Source organism: Periplaneta americana, chromosome 6, assembly GCF_040183065.1.
Source record: "Periplaneta americana isolate PAMFEO1 chromosome 6, P.americana_PAMFEO1_priV1, whole genome shotgun sequence".
In the NCBI taxonomy this organism is placed as follows: domain Eukaryota; kingdom Metazoa; phylum Arthropoda; class Insecta; order Blattodea; family Blattidae; genus Periplaneta; species Periplaneta americana.
The window spans coordinates 90,471,482-90,489,115 of NC_091122.1; the positions used below are offsets into that span (position 1 = coordinate 90,471,482).

At 37.3% G+C, this 17,634-nt stretch overlaps 1 protein-coding gene across 1 annotated transcript in view; it reads left to right on the forward strand.

The window, feature by feature from the left end:
• Positions 1 to 2,927: 2,927 nt before the first annotated feature.
• Positions 2,928 to 17,634, forward strand: part of Rev1 (Rev1 DNA directed polymerase) — a 56,220-nt gene continuing 41,513 nt past the window's right edge. The window contains exons 1-3 of the mRNA XM_069828398.1: positions 2,928 to 3,188; positions 12,066 to 12,201; positions 15,846 to 16,452. Of these exons, the coding sequence (XP_069684499.1) occupies positions 3,135 to 3,188; positions 12,066 to 12,201; positions 15,846 to 16,452 (797 nt within the window). The 5' untranslated portion in view covers positions 2,928 to 3,134. The remainder of the gene's footprint in view (positions 3,189 to 12,065; positions 12,202 to 15,845; positions 16,453 to 17,634) is intronic.

Genomic DNA, 17,634 nt, shown 5'->3' on the forward strand with positions numbered 1-17,634 from the left:
AACATGGTTACAGGCCGTGGAATATTACAGCAAACATTTGGAGGACATTAAGCACTTTGTTTTGAAATTGGGCGAGGATGCAGTGAGCATTACTTCAGCTAAAAACTTCTGCAGGACCCAACAATTGCCCGGGATATTGCATTCATCAAATCACATTATGTATCTCTGGTCCCCATTATGAATGCTCTAGAGTCTTCAGGCAAACCGGTCTACACGCAACTGGAATTGATAGAAGAGGTGACAGAAAAAATCAACATGGTTCCTGGTTATGTTGGTGAAAAAGTTTCTGAAAACTGAAATCAGTGCTTCAAAAAAACCCAGGACTGACAGTTCTCCGCACAGTTGCTGACATCTTAGCTGGCAAAACACCTGAACATGAATGTGCTGTTCCCTTGCATCTAATACCAACATTTAAATATGCTCTAGTGTCATCAGTTGATGTGGAACGCTCATTTTCGGCATATAAGATGGTGTTATCTGAGAAGCGATGCAGTTTCTGAATGGAAAACTTAGAAAAGGTGTTAGTTGTTTACTCTGGCTCTAATTATGGACGTGTACAATGAAGTAATGTCAAATGTTTCGGCTAATTTGTAATGGGAAATGAAATAATGTCATTTTTGTTCACCTATTTTTGTAATTTTAGAACCTATTTTGATTTGTGATAGAACCTATTTTAGGTACCTAATTTAAGATTTTTAGGACCTAAAAGTCCGAGGTCTAGTGATGACCATCCCTTCAAAAAGTTAGCTATACTGGCACTTTCTTTCCTTATCCTACCATTGCAGAGGTTGAGAGGCTCTTTAGTTAGATGAATCTTGTGAAAGATAGGCAAGGAACAGGATGGAAAATTCCGTGGTAAATGCAATTTTGATCATTCGAGTAGGACTGAGAAAACTTGAAAAATGTTGTTGCACTTATGTATTACCCATAGATGTACTTAAGGAAACAGGTAACTTATAATAATAATAATAATAATAATAATAATAATAATAATAATAATAATAATAATATAATTAAAAAATATCTTGTCACAAAAATATTTTCATAAGAAACACGACATGAGTATGATTTCTTCTGTTTAGGTACGGTGGCTGCGTTCATACCTGTGGAGTAACAGCGCGTCTGACCACAAAACCCGAGCCCGAATTCCGACGAATTCCTGTCGGGACAAGTTACCTGGTTGAGGTTTTCCCGGGATTTTTCTTCAACACAATATATGATATGATATATTTTATTCCATCAGCTTACATCGGTCGTGAAAGCCCTTCACATTTCCAACACAACACAGGATGACTATAAAGTCTCGATCCATTTTCGAGTTAACGTTGAAATTTGGTTTTTGTTTCAGGCCAATATACTAGTATGTTGACTAATGTAGAACGAGTGGCTGCTGTTGGTGCTCGATTGCGCCATTTAATTTATGCACAGGTGCAAGAGGAGTTTTGACATAAATTTCACAAACCGGCGCCAACACGAGCAAACATCCGACTTCTGGTCAATAAATTTCAGAGGATAGGTAATGTCGCTGATGCTCCACGTTCCGGTCGACCTGCCGAGCCCAAGAAGACTGTGGCATAGATCCGAGAAGCCATCGAAAGAAGTCCTCAAGCATCGACTCGTCGTTTAAGCAACGAGCTAGATGTGTCCAGAGCAACTGTGTTGAAGATTTTAAGGTTTACATTGAAGAAGCGTGCTTATCACATCCAGGTGTCACCCAAACTAGACGTGGAAGATTATTTGAACATATCCTGTTTAGTTATGAGTCCACATTCCACATTTGTGATTAAACACAATTATTGTCGCATATGGGGTAACGAGCCACCGCGAATGGCAAAGGGACACCTCAAAAGTGAACTTACAAAAACCTGTTTACGGTCCTTTCATGTTCGCAGAAGGCACCATTACAGGTAAAACTTACCTAGACATGCTGACAGACTTTCTGGAATCACAGTTAGAGCAGGATTGCATTGTTGACAGAGTTGTCTTTCATCACGACACAACACCCCCGCATTTTGCGTTAACTTTTATGGTGTACCTCAATCAGCGCTTTCCTAACAGATGGATTCGCAGAGGTTCACCAAGAGTATGGCCATCACGTTCACCTTACCTGACGCCGTTAGACTTTTTCGCCTGAAGGTTTATCAAGGCAAGAGTGTACAAAACGAAAGTACGAGATCTAAAGAACCTGAGAAATCGTATTCGGGAAGCATTTGCAGCGAATACAGACAACATGTTGACGAATGTCTGTGTGTGATCTGTGGTCTTTAGGGCTACAGGTGAAAGGTGGGAACAATGCTATGAGATGGATGGCGGAAATGATGAATTACGATGAATTTCTTATGTACCTATCACGATAACCACATATCGATTTCATGTCCTCATGTCCATTATTTCTATAAAATGGATCGAGACTTTATAGTCACTTTGTACCTATATGAAAAAAAATGCTGAATAACTATCGGTGCTGGACCCCGGACTTATTTCACCGGCATTATCACCTTCATTTCATTCAGACGATAAATAATCTGATTTGTTGATACAGCGTCATAAAATAACCCATTAAAAATGGCTGCATACAACTCGGGTAATGAAGGAGAATCATTTTATGAGTTTCAGATCTGTACATCATTCCTTCTGTACAAGAATGAAGACGATTTTGCATAGAACATAGAGCCTACAAAATGATACACATAAATTATTCTATATTTATATAAAAATTCTCCAGTTCCTAAAACTGTTTAATTTGTATTTCAAATTTGGAAAAATCTGGAGTTTAGTGTAAGATTGTAAATGGAATTCTGTGTTGGCAACACTGTATGTGACATTCAGTTGTTTTTCCTGTCGCCCCGTCACACTGCCGTCATGTCCCATTAAAAAAAAAAAAAGAGGTTATAGTAGTGTGGTAGGTGGCCGTAACATTGCAATCATGGCAGTAGCGTTGTATTGTATAACCTCTTAAATGTTGCTCTATTGTAGTTACACCTTATCTGTACGTTTTCTCCATTCGAAAACTTTCAAAATCCATATTGCAACTGAGACTGTTCATGATGATGGAAGATGAACTGTTGTTGATACAGTTCTCTAATTCTTAGTGCTTACCGTCTTATGTGATCAAATTTACGAATTGTTCCAAAATGAATAAACGACGTAGAAAGCACAGATCTGAAGATAACGGATTCGCATCATGGGTAAGAAGTTTTGGTGGTGAAACTTCTATATCTCCCCACACTACACAGGGAGAGAAAACTTTCCTAAATCATTGGAACCTTTTCACATTCCTCGGCTACTTAGCTATCCCCACAACTAACCCACTAACCTTGTCACATACCTCATAATATCACCTAGCTACCCCTCATTTAACCCATAACGAAACTCAAATCAGATGTCAATACCGTGTGTGGTATGAGGAGATATCGAAGATGTTTTTTATGTTTTATTTAACGACGCTCGCAGCTGCAGAGGTTATATTAGCGTCGCCGGAAGTGCCGGAATTTTGTCCCGCAGTAGTTCTTTTACATGCCAGTAAATCTACTGACATGAGCCCGTCGCATATAAGCACACTTAAATGCCATCGACCTGGCCCGGGATCGAATCCGCAACTTTGGGCATAGAAGGCCAGCGCTATACCAACTCGCCAACCAGGTCGACGATGTCGAAGAGTGGCCGAATTTTTAAACAAATTATATGAAGATGATTGAAGATTTTGATGAGATAGATTCATGACTACTAAGCTCACTGTTATTTATAAGGTTACGTAGGGTTTCATCATCACACACACACACACAGATATATATATATATATATATATATCCGGTGAGTTTAATATAAGGTTTAAAGATTCAAAATCGGATCACCTCACAAGGTGGGGGTAATAAATTAATGGTTAACTTTTCACATAAAATTGCGTGAGAAGTATAAATACGCAATAAAAATAAGCAGTTACCTACTATAAAAACCACATGGCAATACATGAATTACAATAGCATAATAAACACAAAACATATTTAGACCTACACATTAAAATCTACTATAGGAACTTGATAAAATACCTTGGATTTATAGTATTGATAGTAGAAATTGATGTGATCACTGGGATAGCTATAAGCCCACCCAATCCTCCCTAAGAACGTACCTTGTACACGAAAAACGTTGTGCGTGAACGAAGAATACGGCCATATTTCGTTAATGTATAGATAGTTTCAGTGTCGTCAACATAGCAATAATATTATAGGTACACCTAATCTAACGTCTCTCATAATACTACACTTACTTACTTACTGGCTTTTAAGGAACACGGAGGTTCATTGCCGCCCTCACATAAGCCCGCCATTGGTCCCTATCCTGAGCAGAATTAATCCAGTCTCTATCATATCCCACCTCCCTCAAATCCATTTTAATATCTTCTCTACATCTCGGCCTCCCCAAAGGTCTTTTTCCCTCCGACCTCCCAACTAAAACATTGTATGCATTTCTGGATTCGCCCCTACATGTTCTGCCCATCTCAAATGTCTGGATTTAATGTTCCTAATTATGTCAGGTGAAGAATACAATGCGTGCAGTTCTGTGTTGTGTAACTTTCTCCATTCTCCTGTAACTTCATCCCTCTTGACCCCAAATATTTTCCTAAGCATTGAGCCGTGCCTACTACCACGGCCGTTTATCTAGTACGTCACTTCATCTGTCAGAGCGCTCTCAGACGTCACAGAATAGATAGCGCTATTAATCCCTTCATTTGTTCTTTCCAAATAACCCTATTGGCCGGGTCATTACGTCTCACGTGGATAGAGGGAGAGAGAGTTTACCTGTTTTAACGGAGATACACGGAACTTCCTTGGGTTCCGGTACGCGGCAGATACACTTAACAAGATTTAGGCTGTGGTACGCGGGAGATATTCGGAAACACTTGGCTCAGATTCAAGCTCTCATACGCGACAGAAACATTTAACAAGACTTAGCATTTTGGTACGCGGCAGATATAGACAACGTGACTCGGGCTTTGTACGTGCTGGAGATAGATCAGTGGAGTAGTTAAATTGTGTCGTGTGTGTTTGGGATTTTAGTGGATCGTAGTTTGAAATATCGCTTGCTAGTGATACGTCTTGGGGGCAAGTTTTAGTTTTTGCTTCGAGTAACATATTTGTGAGATATATGTGTTTGAGGTAAATTGTGTTGGGAATTATGTAAGGAGATATGATTTGAAATGTGAGTTCATGTTCCGAGACGGTTAGAGTGATAAGGCAGCGATTACGGTCTCACATTTGGTTTTAGTGTTTTCCCTGCTCCATTTTGATTGTTGCTTTCCTTCGCCGCTATTCTCTTATCATGTGCTATTTAAATGATCCTTGAAATTGGAATTATTGTCCGTTACTTATTACGTGCATCTGTCTCCATCCCTCTCTCTCTCCGTTGGGTATTCATTTTGTAAAGTGCAGAGATTTGTGTTAGTGCTATTTGCACAGTTTATGTGAGCAATATGTGCAATGGGTAATGTATAGTGATCTGTCATGTAATGCCTTATGCTGGGTAGAGATTGTCTCTTATTGAGTGTACATGTATTTTTAGTTTGGTTAGTCAGACTGAGTGGTATCTATGGTCGAATGGATCATGTATTAAGTTAATGTGCTGGCTGGGTGTTGTGTTCAGATTCATAATCAGATAGTTAATATATATACATATTTAGAGAGTGGTTCATGAACATATGGTTAATAGGTTAGTCACTGATGGTCGAGAGACGGCCATATTAGATGGTTTAATCACTTATAAGTGTGTTGGCCTCAGCCTTGTGATACTTACATGATTTACATATCCTGGGGATATCATTTCAGATTAGTTTGTCCTATTTTCACTCATCTATTTCATGTTTATTGTTATTTCATTTTTCATTTATGTACATTGTTACATTGTTGTTAATTATATTTGTTTTACAAATTCACACTATTCATTTCTAAAAGTCTTCCACTGCGCACACCCAATCCTTTCAATGTGCCGTCCACCTGGCGAAAGCAGCCTATATAAGAAAGATCAAGAGGAGTGGATGATCGTACCACCGCCCCCTAACAGCATCTTATTCTCAAACACCCTTAACCTATGTTCCTCTCTCAAAGTGAGAGTACTAGTTTCACAACCATAAACAACAACCGGTAATATAACTGTTTTATAAATTCGGATGATAACAGCTTCTCAACCAAATAATAACAGGCATTTCTCATATTTATTCTGCATTTAATTTCCTCCCTAGTGTCATATATATTTGTTACTGTTGCTCCCAGGTATTTGAATTTTTCCACCTCTTCAAAGGACAGATTTTCAATTTTTATATTTCCATTTCGTACAATATTCTGGTCACGAGACATAATCATATACTTTGTCTTTTCAGGATTTACTTCTAAACCTTCTCTTTACTTGCTTCAAGTAAAATTCCCGTATTTTCCCTAAGCGTTTGTGGATTTTCTCCTAACATATTCACATCATCCGCATAGGCAAGCAGCTAATACTACACACCTAATCAAATCTAACCTAACTTGTCACATAATACACACCTAATCTAACCTAACCTGTAGTAACATTCCTCACGTTTAGTATCATTTCGTTTGCATGTATTGCCGACCCTGCTACTCATGTCGGTACGGTAGCCATTTAGTGGAAGTGGATCATAATTCCAGGTAGAAAATATGCCTATTTTCATAATACCGGTAATTACATTTAGTTCGTTCAGTATACGGTATGTGTTAATTGTGTTAATGTAGTGATAATTCTATCTATCTATCTATATATATATATATATATATATATATAGTACAATAAGAATTGAAATATGTTGTGGCTATGATAAAAGTATTGAAAATTGGTTTATAGCGCCACATTGGCAGTGATAGAAGTGTGCGATATTCGTTCAGTGGCTGGTGGATACTCTGCCTTGTCCCATCTGGTGTGGTTACTTTATTGTCTTTATTGTTGCCTTTAGGATTACCAGTACTCTTCTTACTCCTGTTATGCTTAATATCAGAGTAAATATCTATAAGTACTGGATCTGTCCTTTCGAGAAAAATACATTCCAAACCCCCCCCCCCCCATTTTTATCTCAAAAATGAAAATCCTAAGAAAAAATAAGCGGAAAACATTAAAATTTGAAATAGGCCTAAGTTTAAAAAATCTAAAAGCTCCCAACTTTCGAAAATAAATTCAAAACAAAAAAATTCGCAAAAACAAAACACTTTAAATATAGACAACTTCAAAGTTACATTTCAGTCTATAATAACGATCAACTTAACATTCCTAAGCCAATATAGTCTAACCGAACCTAAGTCAATGACGAAACAATTCAGTAAATAGCAAACAATGATCACTTATCTCAAATTAATGAAGACGTGGATACATTTCTACCACTTCCATGAAAAAACGATGCATGCATTCATAATGATCTGGATATGCCCACTTAAACATCAACCCTGGAAAATATCCGACATCTGTAAATACAACCTCCACACAAACCATCACAAGACGTAGAACTACACACTTCTTCCATCATCAGAACTAATCCCAAAGTGACAGAGATAAAATGAAAACAATCGAATATCGAATTAATGTGACTTAATCAAACATCGATTTATACATGTGCGGCTCATGACAGGATCTTGCGCGGACTTGGTTATTAAAAACCTAAACTAACCAAACCTAACTTTCGTATATGCAAGTTGTGTAACCAGAGCACGAAGGGAACTGCTTGATTTAATCTGGAATGTACACGCGAAAATAAATTCACATAAGGATCACGCCGGCACTGCGTGAGAGGTTAGCACATGTGCCAGAGCCAAACGGTTCCTGTCCTGTTATAAACATCAAACACAAAATGGCTGACTGCTACTTCTAATCGGCCGATACCTTTAAGTAAAATATAATAAATCTAAACCACAATTAATATTATTAGAGGAGAAAAATTCGCTCCAGCACTGGAGATCGAACCCGGGTCCTTGGTTCTACGTACCAAGCTCTCTCACCATTGAGCAACATCAAAGTTCAGTCCACAGCACCGGATCAAACCCCTCTCCTCCAGTGTTTTTCCCTTTGTGGACTGACTCCAAGTTGGGCATGTATGTTGACATTTTATATTAAGTCAACTGCCATTATATAAGGAGCGCACTCAGTTGAGTGACTTGGTGGCCAGGATTCCACAGTAATGTGCACAGTAAGCTGTACGTAATATGCACTGTTGCTCGAAGAATCTATGTGAAGATTATTATTTTTGGTCTTATGGTAACAATATTACTTACTTACTTACAAATGGCTTTTAAGGAACCCGAAGGTTCATTGCCGCCCTCACATAAGCCCGCCATCGGTCCCTATCCTGTGAACAATTAATATTAGAGGAAAAAAATTCGTTCTGGCACTGGTGATCGAAACCGGGTCCTTGGTTCTGCGTATCAAGCGCTTTCACTATTGAGCTACGCCGAAGTTCAATCCACAGCACCAGATCGAACTCCTCTCCTCCAGTGTTTTTCTCTTTGTGGTCTGACTCCAAGTTGGGCATGTATATTGACATTTTATATTAAGTCAACTGCCATTATACAAAGAGTGCATTCAGTTGAGTGACTTGATGGCTGGGATTCCACAGTAATATGCACTGTTGCTCGAAGAATCTACGTAAAGATTATTATTTTTGGTCCTACAGAATATATCTGTTATGGCAACAATTAATATTAGAGGAGAAAAATTCGCTCCGGTGCCGGGGATCGAACCCGGGTCCTTGATTCTACGTACCAAGCGCTCTCACCATTGAGCTACACCACAAAGGGAAAACAAAGGCACTCTTTGCCTACAAGAGAGGCTATAGTAGAGTAGGCCTACACCATACAGCTTTACCATACTAAGCATGTTGAGTTCTGAACTTTGCCTATAATAAAAGAAGTGCAATGAAATGAAACTTATGCGACAACAAAATGAACTGCAGCGACAAAAATTTATATCTCATGTTTACATGTCAGCACAGTAAGTGATATTCATTCATTCATTCATAGTGTTCTGCCCAAGGACAGGTCTTTCACTGCAAACCCAGCATTCTCCAGTCTTCCCTATTTTCTGCCTTTCTCTTTGTCTCCTCATATGATCCATATATCTTAATGCCATGTATCATCTGATATCTTCTTCTACCCCGAACTCTTCTCCTCCAGTGCATGCTTCAGAAGGCAGTTTCTTCTCCACTAGTAACCCAGCCAGTTCCTTTTCTTCTTTCTGATCAGTTTCAGCATCATTCATTCTTCATCCACTCTTTCCAACGCAGCTTCATTTCTTATAGTAAGTGATATGTGGTGTGAAAAATAAAATCAAAATTTTTTTAACAGTACTGAATGGATTTCTGTTTGCATTAGTTGGGAGCTATTTAGTCCAATGAGAAGTTCTGTTTCATTCACACTGTAATTATAAGTAATGACACATTAAAGTTTTGTTGCTATATATATTATAGTCTTTTTTTTTTTTTTTAATTTCAACCCCCCCCCTCCCCTCCAGGACCAAATTCTGGTTGCGCCACTGGTATATCACATTGAGTACTTAAGTTTTCAAGGACGTGCTTTTCCTTGTTTCCTCTAAAAACTAGTGCCCCTCTGTACCTCCTGTACCCTCTGCAGTTGTGGAGCCTGCTTGTCCTTATCTTTGCCTCTGTCTGTGTGTCATACATATTACATTTTAATGCATGCCAACATGTGAAGTAGTACTCTTTAAAGCATGAGTCAGTGCTTAGTGCAGTCGTTGGCAGAATGTCAACATACAGTAGCGTGCAAATTAATCCGAACAACGTAATTACTTGTGCAAAAACACTCAAACGGGATAAAAAAAAGGATCTAAGACATACCTCAGTAATCTATGTGGCCTCCCTTGTTCCTAATAACAGCTCTGAGACGATTTGGCATGGATTCCACTAATTTCCCACAAATATTCTTCATTTCTTCATCGCGAAACCATACACCAATGAGGGCAGAAATCATCTTCTCCTTTGTAGAACAATCCATTTTTTGCATTCTTCTTTTGCAAATTGACCACAAGTTCTCAATGGGGTTGATGTCGGTTGAGTTGCCTGGCCAGGGGAGTACCTGAATATTCTTCTTGTTGAAGAATTCTGTAGTTTTTCGAGATGTATGGCATGGTGCCAGGTCTTGTTGGAACACACCTCTGCCATCCGGAAATGATTTTTGCAGCTGGGGTACGATTCTGGTTTCCAATAAGTGAATATATTTGTCAGAATTCATCATTCCCTTGATAGGTATTAATGCTCCAGGCCCTTCATGTGTAAAACAACCCCAGAACATTACTTTAGGGCGGTATTTGGGTGCTTGTTGGAGATGAGCTGCTGTTACTTTTTCGGATCCTTTCCGTACATAAGAAACATGGTGGCCATGGACCTCGAAATGATACTCATCGGAAAAAAGTACATTCTTCCAGTCATTCACTGTCCAGTATTGATGTAATTTTGCCCACATTAAGCGTTTTTTACACATAACAGGGGTTAGCAGTTGCTTCTTAATAGGCTTACGAGTCCTTCATCCAGCTTCCAAAAGCCTACGCTGCACTGTTGTGACGTGAATATTCGCCCCAGTGGTAGCCATTAACTCGCGGGTTAAGTCGACAGCAGTTAGTCTAGGATTTAATTTACTTTTCCTGACAATTAAACAATCATCTGCAGGTGAAGTCTTCCTTTTCCGGCCACAGTTTCCTTTTTTCTGGGGTGTGATGGATCCAGTCTCCCTGTATCGTTTTATGATCGAATTAACAGTAGCCAAACCGATGTGGCATTCTGCAGCAATTTGCCTCTGTGTCATAGAAGAATGCTCTGCTAATGTTATAATTTTAGACCGTTTTCGTGGAGTTGTATCCATTTGTGAAGGCGACAGAATGTATACAGGATTGCAGTATTAAGTCTTCAACACAACTGAAATGCTTATAAGTACAAAACGACAGGCAAAATGTCACATATTATAAAAAAATAATGACAGACCTTCAACAATGGAATTACACGTACTACAGATGTCAATTAAAGCGGTATGAGCAGCTGTGAGGCCAACAATGACAGAAAATGTAAAAATATGTCTTGTTCAGATTAATTTGCACGCTACTGTAGGTGACGTCATATGAAATGTAATCCGCCTTGCAAGACGAGGGTGGTAGAAAGCAGTAGGCTGGGAGGAGGAGAGGTCTGAACCTTGCTGTATAGTCTGGAAATAATAACCGAATTATGGTGAAATCTGGTTCTCCATCATAAGTTGCAATTTGTAATTGCTCAAATAAATGTTGGTCCGTCAATTGGGAGTATGTTTTACGTTTAATGGGTTTCATTTTTTAAAAGAATTGCTCACATATATATGTCGAGCCGAATATTGAAATAGCCTAGCACAAAATGATCTAAGGAGTAGATATTTTCAATTGTGAATTTTCGGAAAATTTCTAAATCTGAGCAGTTTTCCCTTGTTTAGGCTTCTTTGCAAAATTTAAAAATTTTATATCAAAAAATTATATTCGACAATGCTTTTTTATAATCAGTGTTAACATTATGGCAAAGTACACGTGACAATGGAGGTTTGTATAATGCCTCTTTATGCCTCTATATGAAACCCTTTAAGTAGCCTAGTTTAGAACATAACAAACATATCACATTTTCTTCCTGTGCATAACAAAAGAATTTCTCTTCCCATTTTTCTACAAATATTTGTTTTGCTGCACTTTTTACGTTTAATGGTTTGGAAACAGACATGCTGATCGCCAGTTACAACGACTTGTCTATCTTGGAACTGCCCCTATGATGTAAAGTGCCGCTTGTTGCATGAAACGCCAACCGCTGGCTTAGTGACTCACCAACTACTGCAATATTCAGTGTGAATCCATTCATATATCTGAATATTGGGACTGTAGTTTTGTAATAAAATATTCTGTCTACAATTTAAAACAGTGTTTTTGGTCAACATAGAATACCAAATGAAGCAAAGGTTATATATCCAAATGCCTTTTATGCTGGGCTAATTGACTGATTGTACGGTGTAGATTAGAAATACCGGTACTTAATTATTGTTTTCTTTCAGGGGGGTTACATGGCTGCAAAAGTAGCCAAATTGCAGGAACAGTTTTCAGAAGATACTGAGAGAGAGGGACATGAACGTGAAAAATCTGACAGCAGAATTTTTTGTGGTGTTTCCATCTTTGTAAATGGATATACAGGTAAGTTTATATTTTTAATTTCTGTATAGAGTTGCAAAAATCAGTGTGAAATTCTCATGGCAGTACACTTGATACCAAAAAATTGGCATTTAAAGTAGACTATAGGCAAGCATGTTGAAAATTGACTATTATACAGAGTGGAAGTGAAATAATCCTGCAGATTGAATGGAACAATAGGGTGCACTTACATGAAGAGAAAAGCTATATTACGTTTTGTGATTAAATGAACTGTTAATTAGATAATTGAGTTGGAAGTTTCAGCAGTCTGGCAACATTGTCTCCTCTTTCTTCTCATAATACAGCTGTAAGAGGTCAACGAACTCAGGTCTCTCTGCCTTAGTGAATTATCTCCCATCTCTCTTTCTGGCTACAAAGCTGCATCAGTTAGTGGCTTGAAATTAGTGATTTTTAAATTAAATTTACATGAAAACCCTCCATACTACTGAAATATGCTGAGAGATAAATGATTCTTTGTTAGATTTTCTACCAATATAGATAAAAATCATGATCCCACTCGCAATGGTTATCGAATAAGAGGGTGTAAAAAATTTGAGAAAAAACATATTTTTCTGAGAAAACTATGGACTTTACACCAATATTGTATTAAACTTTTTGTTACATACAACATGAGCTATTCTCTCTGAAAATCTTCCACTCTGTGTGGTAGCGTGTGAAAAGTACTTTTAACACTAGTGCAAAAAGTAATTTTAACACTGATTTTTAACAGTTTGTGCCAGTTGTCAATTGTTTCCACCAGATGTCATATGGCAGCAATCACAACCAATCAATAAAACAGTTCAAAAAATGGCAAACCTACTTTTAAAAATTATTATTTTGGTCAGGGAACATATACAAAGTAAATTAATTGCTTCAGCAATTATTTAATTGACATTACTATATCAAACGATTAAGAATTAAATGTAATTATAAAAAAATTAGGGGGCAGTTGGGTTTGAATCGGGGAACTCTCACTTTGCAGTCACACGCTCTACCACTGAACTATTCCACCATCTACTTCATTATTACAATGAGGGAGAAAGAGGAATTAACCCTACACCAGCATGGAAAAGCTGTTGCCTAAAAAGTAGCATATGACATCATATTAAAATGATTTCATTTTGTATGTAGAATTGCTCCACTCGACCTAAGGCCTCATTTTGCAAACATTCCTGCTCACAAAACAAAATTCCATTTTTAACATTTGACTCGTAAATAACTATTATTTGCAACTGTAACAAAAAGTAGGGGTTTTCTGAAAGTTTCGCATATGAAAAGAGAGTCTTTTCTGAACACTGAAATGAAGTTCTTTTATCTCTCACTTCACAGTCTGCTCTGTTATATCACATCACCATAGTAACAGAATGCTATTATATTCATGTTAAAAATCGATCCATGACCTATTGTAATCTGTTATCTTTGGGCATTGTGGAATATGTTTTTATGGTGAGAGTGGAAAACGTTTCTCTTAGAAAGTTTGGTTTTTTTGTTATGATACGGCTCATGCTGAGATCTTTTCACTTGTGTAAAAAAGTTTAATTTTTCATACAAATTACACAAGTAACTATTATATATATATTATATATACACATACAGAGTGGCCCACATAAAGTGTTAAAAGCTAATAGCTCCTAATTGTTATGCTGACTTTTCCTACAGTTTTCGGAGGAGGAGGACCTTCATGATAGTTTCATGGACAACATTTCAGCATACCCCAAAATGGGATTCCAGGGGAGTAACTTCAGAATTTCAAATGGAACGAAAGTATAACTTTTAGAATTTTGATTGTCCTAAACAAATTAAGCAACTTTTGTTTAAAGCATTTTTTTCTATACTGAAATTCTGAAATGGTATAGGATATTTGAAACGAGACATATCTGATACAGATAAATAATAATAATAAACCATGCTATAACTTTACATAATCTTATTAATTGCTCAATTTTTTAGAAGAGATTTACTATCTGTTTAGATGTTAATTAAGATTATTTTTAGAAATTAATAAAATTATGTAAAGTTATAGCATGGTTTATGATTATTTATCTGTATCGGTTATGTCTCATTTCAAACACCGTATACCATTTCAAAATTTCACTGTAGAAAAAAATGTTTTAAACTAAAGTTGCTTGATTTGTTAAGGACAATCAAAATATCTAAAAGTTATATCATAATTTCATTTGAAATTCTAAAGTTACCCCATTTTGGGGCACGTTGAAATGTTGTCTATGAAACAATCATGAAGGCCTCTTCCTCTGAAAACTGTAGGAAAAGTCAGCATTTAGTTATATTCATCCATTTAAGAGATATTAGCTTGTAACACTTTATGTGGGCAACTTTATGATGGAAATGAAATAACCCTGCAGATTTTCAGAGCGAATAGCTCGTGTTGTATGTAACAAAAAACTGTAATATCATATTGGTGGAAAGTACATAGTTTTCTCGGAAAAAAATGTTTTTCCCAAATATTTAACACCCTCTTATTCGGTAACTATTGCGAGTACGATCGTGATTTTTGTCCATATCGATATAAAATCAAATACAGAATCATTTATCCCTTTGGTGTATGTGAACAGATTGCAATGTTGTAGTCAGAAAGGGAGGTCCACCTAAGGAGACAGACCTGAGTTCATTGACCTCTTACATCTGTTTTACGAGAAGAAAGAGCACTGTGTTAGTGATGATATTCCCAGACTGCTGAACCTTCCTTAGTTTTTTAATTAACCGTGAATTTAATCACAAAACGTAATATAGATTTTCTATTCATTTAATTGTACCCTATCATCTCTTTCAATCTGCAGGATTATTTCACTTCCACTTATATTAAATATCATTCTGTGGGTTAGTTCAGCTGAAATTTGTAATTTATTTATTAACATACAATTGGACGAGCTAAATTGTTTTCCTATTAGCATGTCTGGTTCCTGTCAGTGTCCCAATACATAACATGTTTGGGTCTGTATTTATGATTTATTATTATTGTTGATATATTATTATTATTATTATTATTATTAATGTTCTTGTTTTAAGTTGATAATATGGCACACAAGTCCTTTCATTTTAACAGACCATGTTACCATATACAACAACTTTAGTTCAGTGTAGGTATAAAAGAGGGTGAAGGTAATTGTGGATTCTTTAGATTGGATTTATTTCAGTGCTGGTAATGAAAAAGGTATTCATGACGTTTCGAAGGTTAGAATAAAAATGTGATGACAATTGTACCCTACTCATTGGGGTTGTTACGTACAGCTAAATCCCAATGAGCAGTATACCTTTCTTACCCTATTTTTTCACCTGAAGACAAAGAATAACTAATCTTTGTTACGTCGTGATAATTTTATATGGTAATATTCCATAATTCTTCTAAGGACCAAGGACAGTAACGAAAGTCATTGGGCGAAAAATAAATAATTACATTGTAACGAATAATAGATAGTGCACTGTTAACTATGAAGGTAGTTGATAGTGATTAGTGGTGACAGTGTGACATTAATGTATTCTCTTCTTTCTACCTCAAATATTTATGATTATGGTAGCTAATAAGAAATCGTAATCATTAGTATCCAATGTATCTTAGTTGGAATATTACGAGATTGTGTGCACATTGTTCAACAGTAAGTGAAGCTTTCAACATTTTTCTTTTGTAGTGCCATCTGCAGATATGCTGAAAAGAATAATGATGCAGCATGGAGGAATCTATCACCATTACCAGACAGAAAAGACGACGCATATTATAGCATCCAACTTGCCTAATTGTAAGATGAAATTAATAAGAACACTGAAGATTGTGAAACCAGACTGGATAGTGGACAGTGTGAAGGAAGGGCGGCTGCTGGACTATAGACAGTACTTACTCTACACACCAAGAGCACAGACCCGTCTTGACTTTGGACAGAGTGAGGTGTCGACTTGCTCTGAAAAGCAGAGAAAGGAGGCAGTAGAACAGGACAATGTATCTATACGAGAAGAGGCAGGAAAGAATATCCTGTCAGAACAGGGGAAGGATGTTCCATCAGAAGAGGAGAAGATTGGAGAGCATGTGTCTTGTCCTGAAACATTTCCTATGCCACAGGCTGCAAGAGAAGATGGTAAAGGAAAGCATCTTACTGCACGAAATGCCACTGAGCCTGGCTTCTTGTCAGAGTTCTACAATAACTCTCGCCTGCACCATATCTCTACCATGGGCACCCTGCTGAAGCAGTATGTGACACAGCTGCGGGGAAAGAATGATGGTAGCTTCCCTGGCAGACTAAGGTTCGTGAGTTATGAAAATTATACTTGGATCACAACAGTTACCAGGATGTTGCATGAAGCTATTATATCGTGAAAAAGTCACGTTATATTAACAAAGCTTCATTATAAATTTGACCCAATTAGCTCTCATTAGTGATTTGTTAATTCAAACCCACTAAGAGTGATACATTTTTAAGAATGACAAAAATTTTCAGAATAGTTTCCTTCAGAAGGAAAGTAAAATCAATGATCTTCTGTTATAGTTTTACAGCATTAAAGAAATGTGTCTCTGGTTCACAGAGCTCAAACCTTTTACTTATAATGTCTGTTTGCCATTACTACCTATGACAAGGAGCATTGAACTTCCCCTTGCAAATGCTTCCAGAATATACCCAATAAACAGGATTTACTCATCAACCAATTCTGTGTTATACACTTCCTATATTGCGTGGTACAACATATCTAATGCAGTACATTTGTGTGATGTGACTGCAGAACATCACTATTTTGGCGTGATAGAACTTGAATTCAGAATTGTAATGTGCTCCACTCCCACACAAATTGAACTCACTTTACATTGATTATTTTACATTTATAATTGAGTGTGTCACTTGTAGAGAGAGAGAGAGACAGAGACAGACAGAGAGAGAGAGAGAGGGAAGGATATTGCAATTGGGTAAATTCAAATGATATATCTTGCCAAATTTGCCAGAGAAGTGCACAGCTTGCTTGTTGAAACGTAGCTGTACCTGAATGCATTTGCAAGGAACCAATGTGATTAATAGCAACAAAAACTGAACAGCAAAACGTAGGTGAACAGACATTGCTGGGAATATACTCAGCCAGCTAGTCACTGCAGAACAATAAGAACCCTACACCAATCCATCCAAAACCTCACTGTGCTGCTTCCTGCTCCTTTGCAAAAAATCAGTGATATGAAAGTGGAAGGAATGAAAGCAAAGAACAGCTGAACACACAATACTGGGAATGTATTTGCACATTGCATCATCCCATCCAAAATCTGATGGTGCTGCCTCTTGTCCCTTTGGCAAAAATCAACCAGGTGCAAGTACAGCAAAGAATGGCCAAGCAGATAATACTGGGAATGACACAGGCAGAGCCATAAGACCCCCACTTGTACACTGCACCATCTCATCCAAAACATGACGTTGATACACTGCTGGTTGTCTCTTTGCAAAGTAA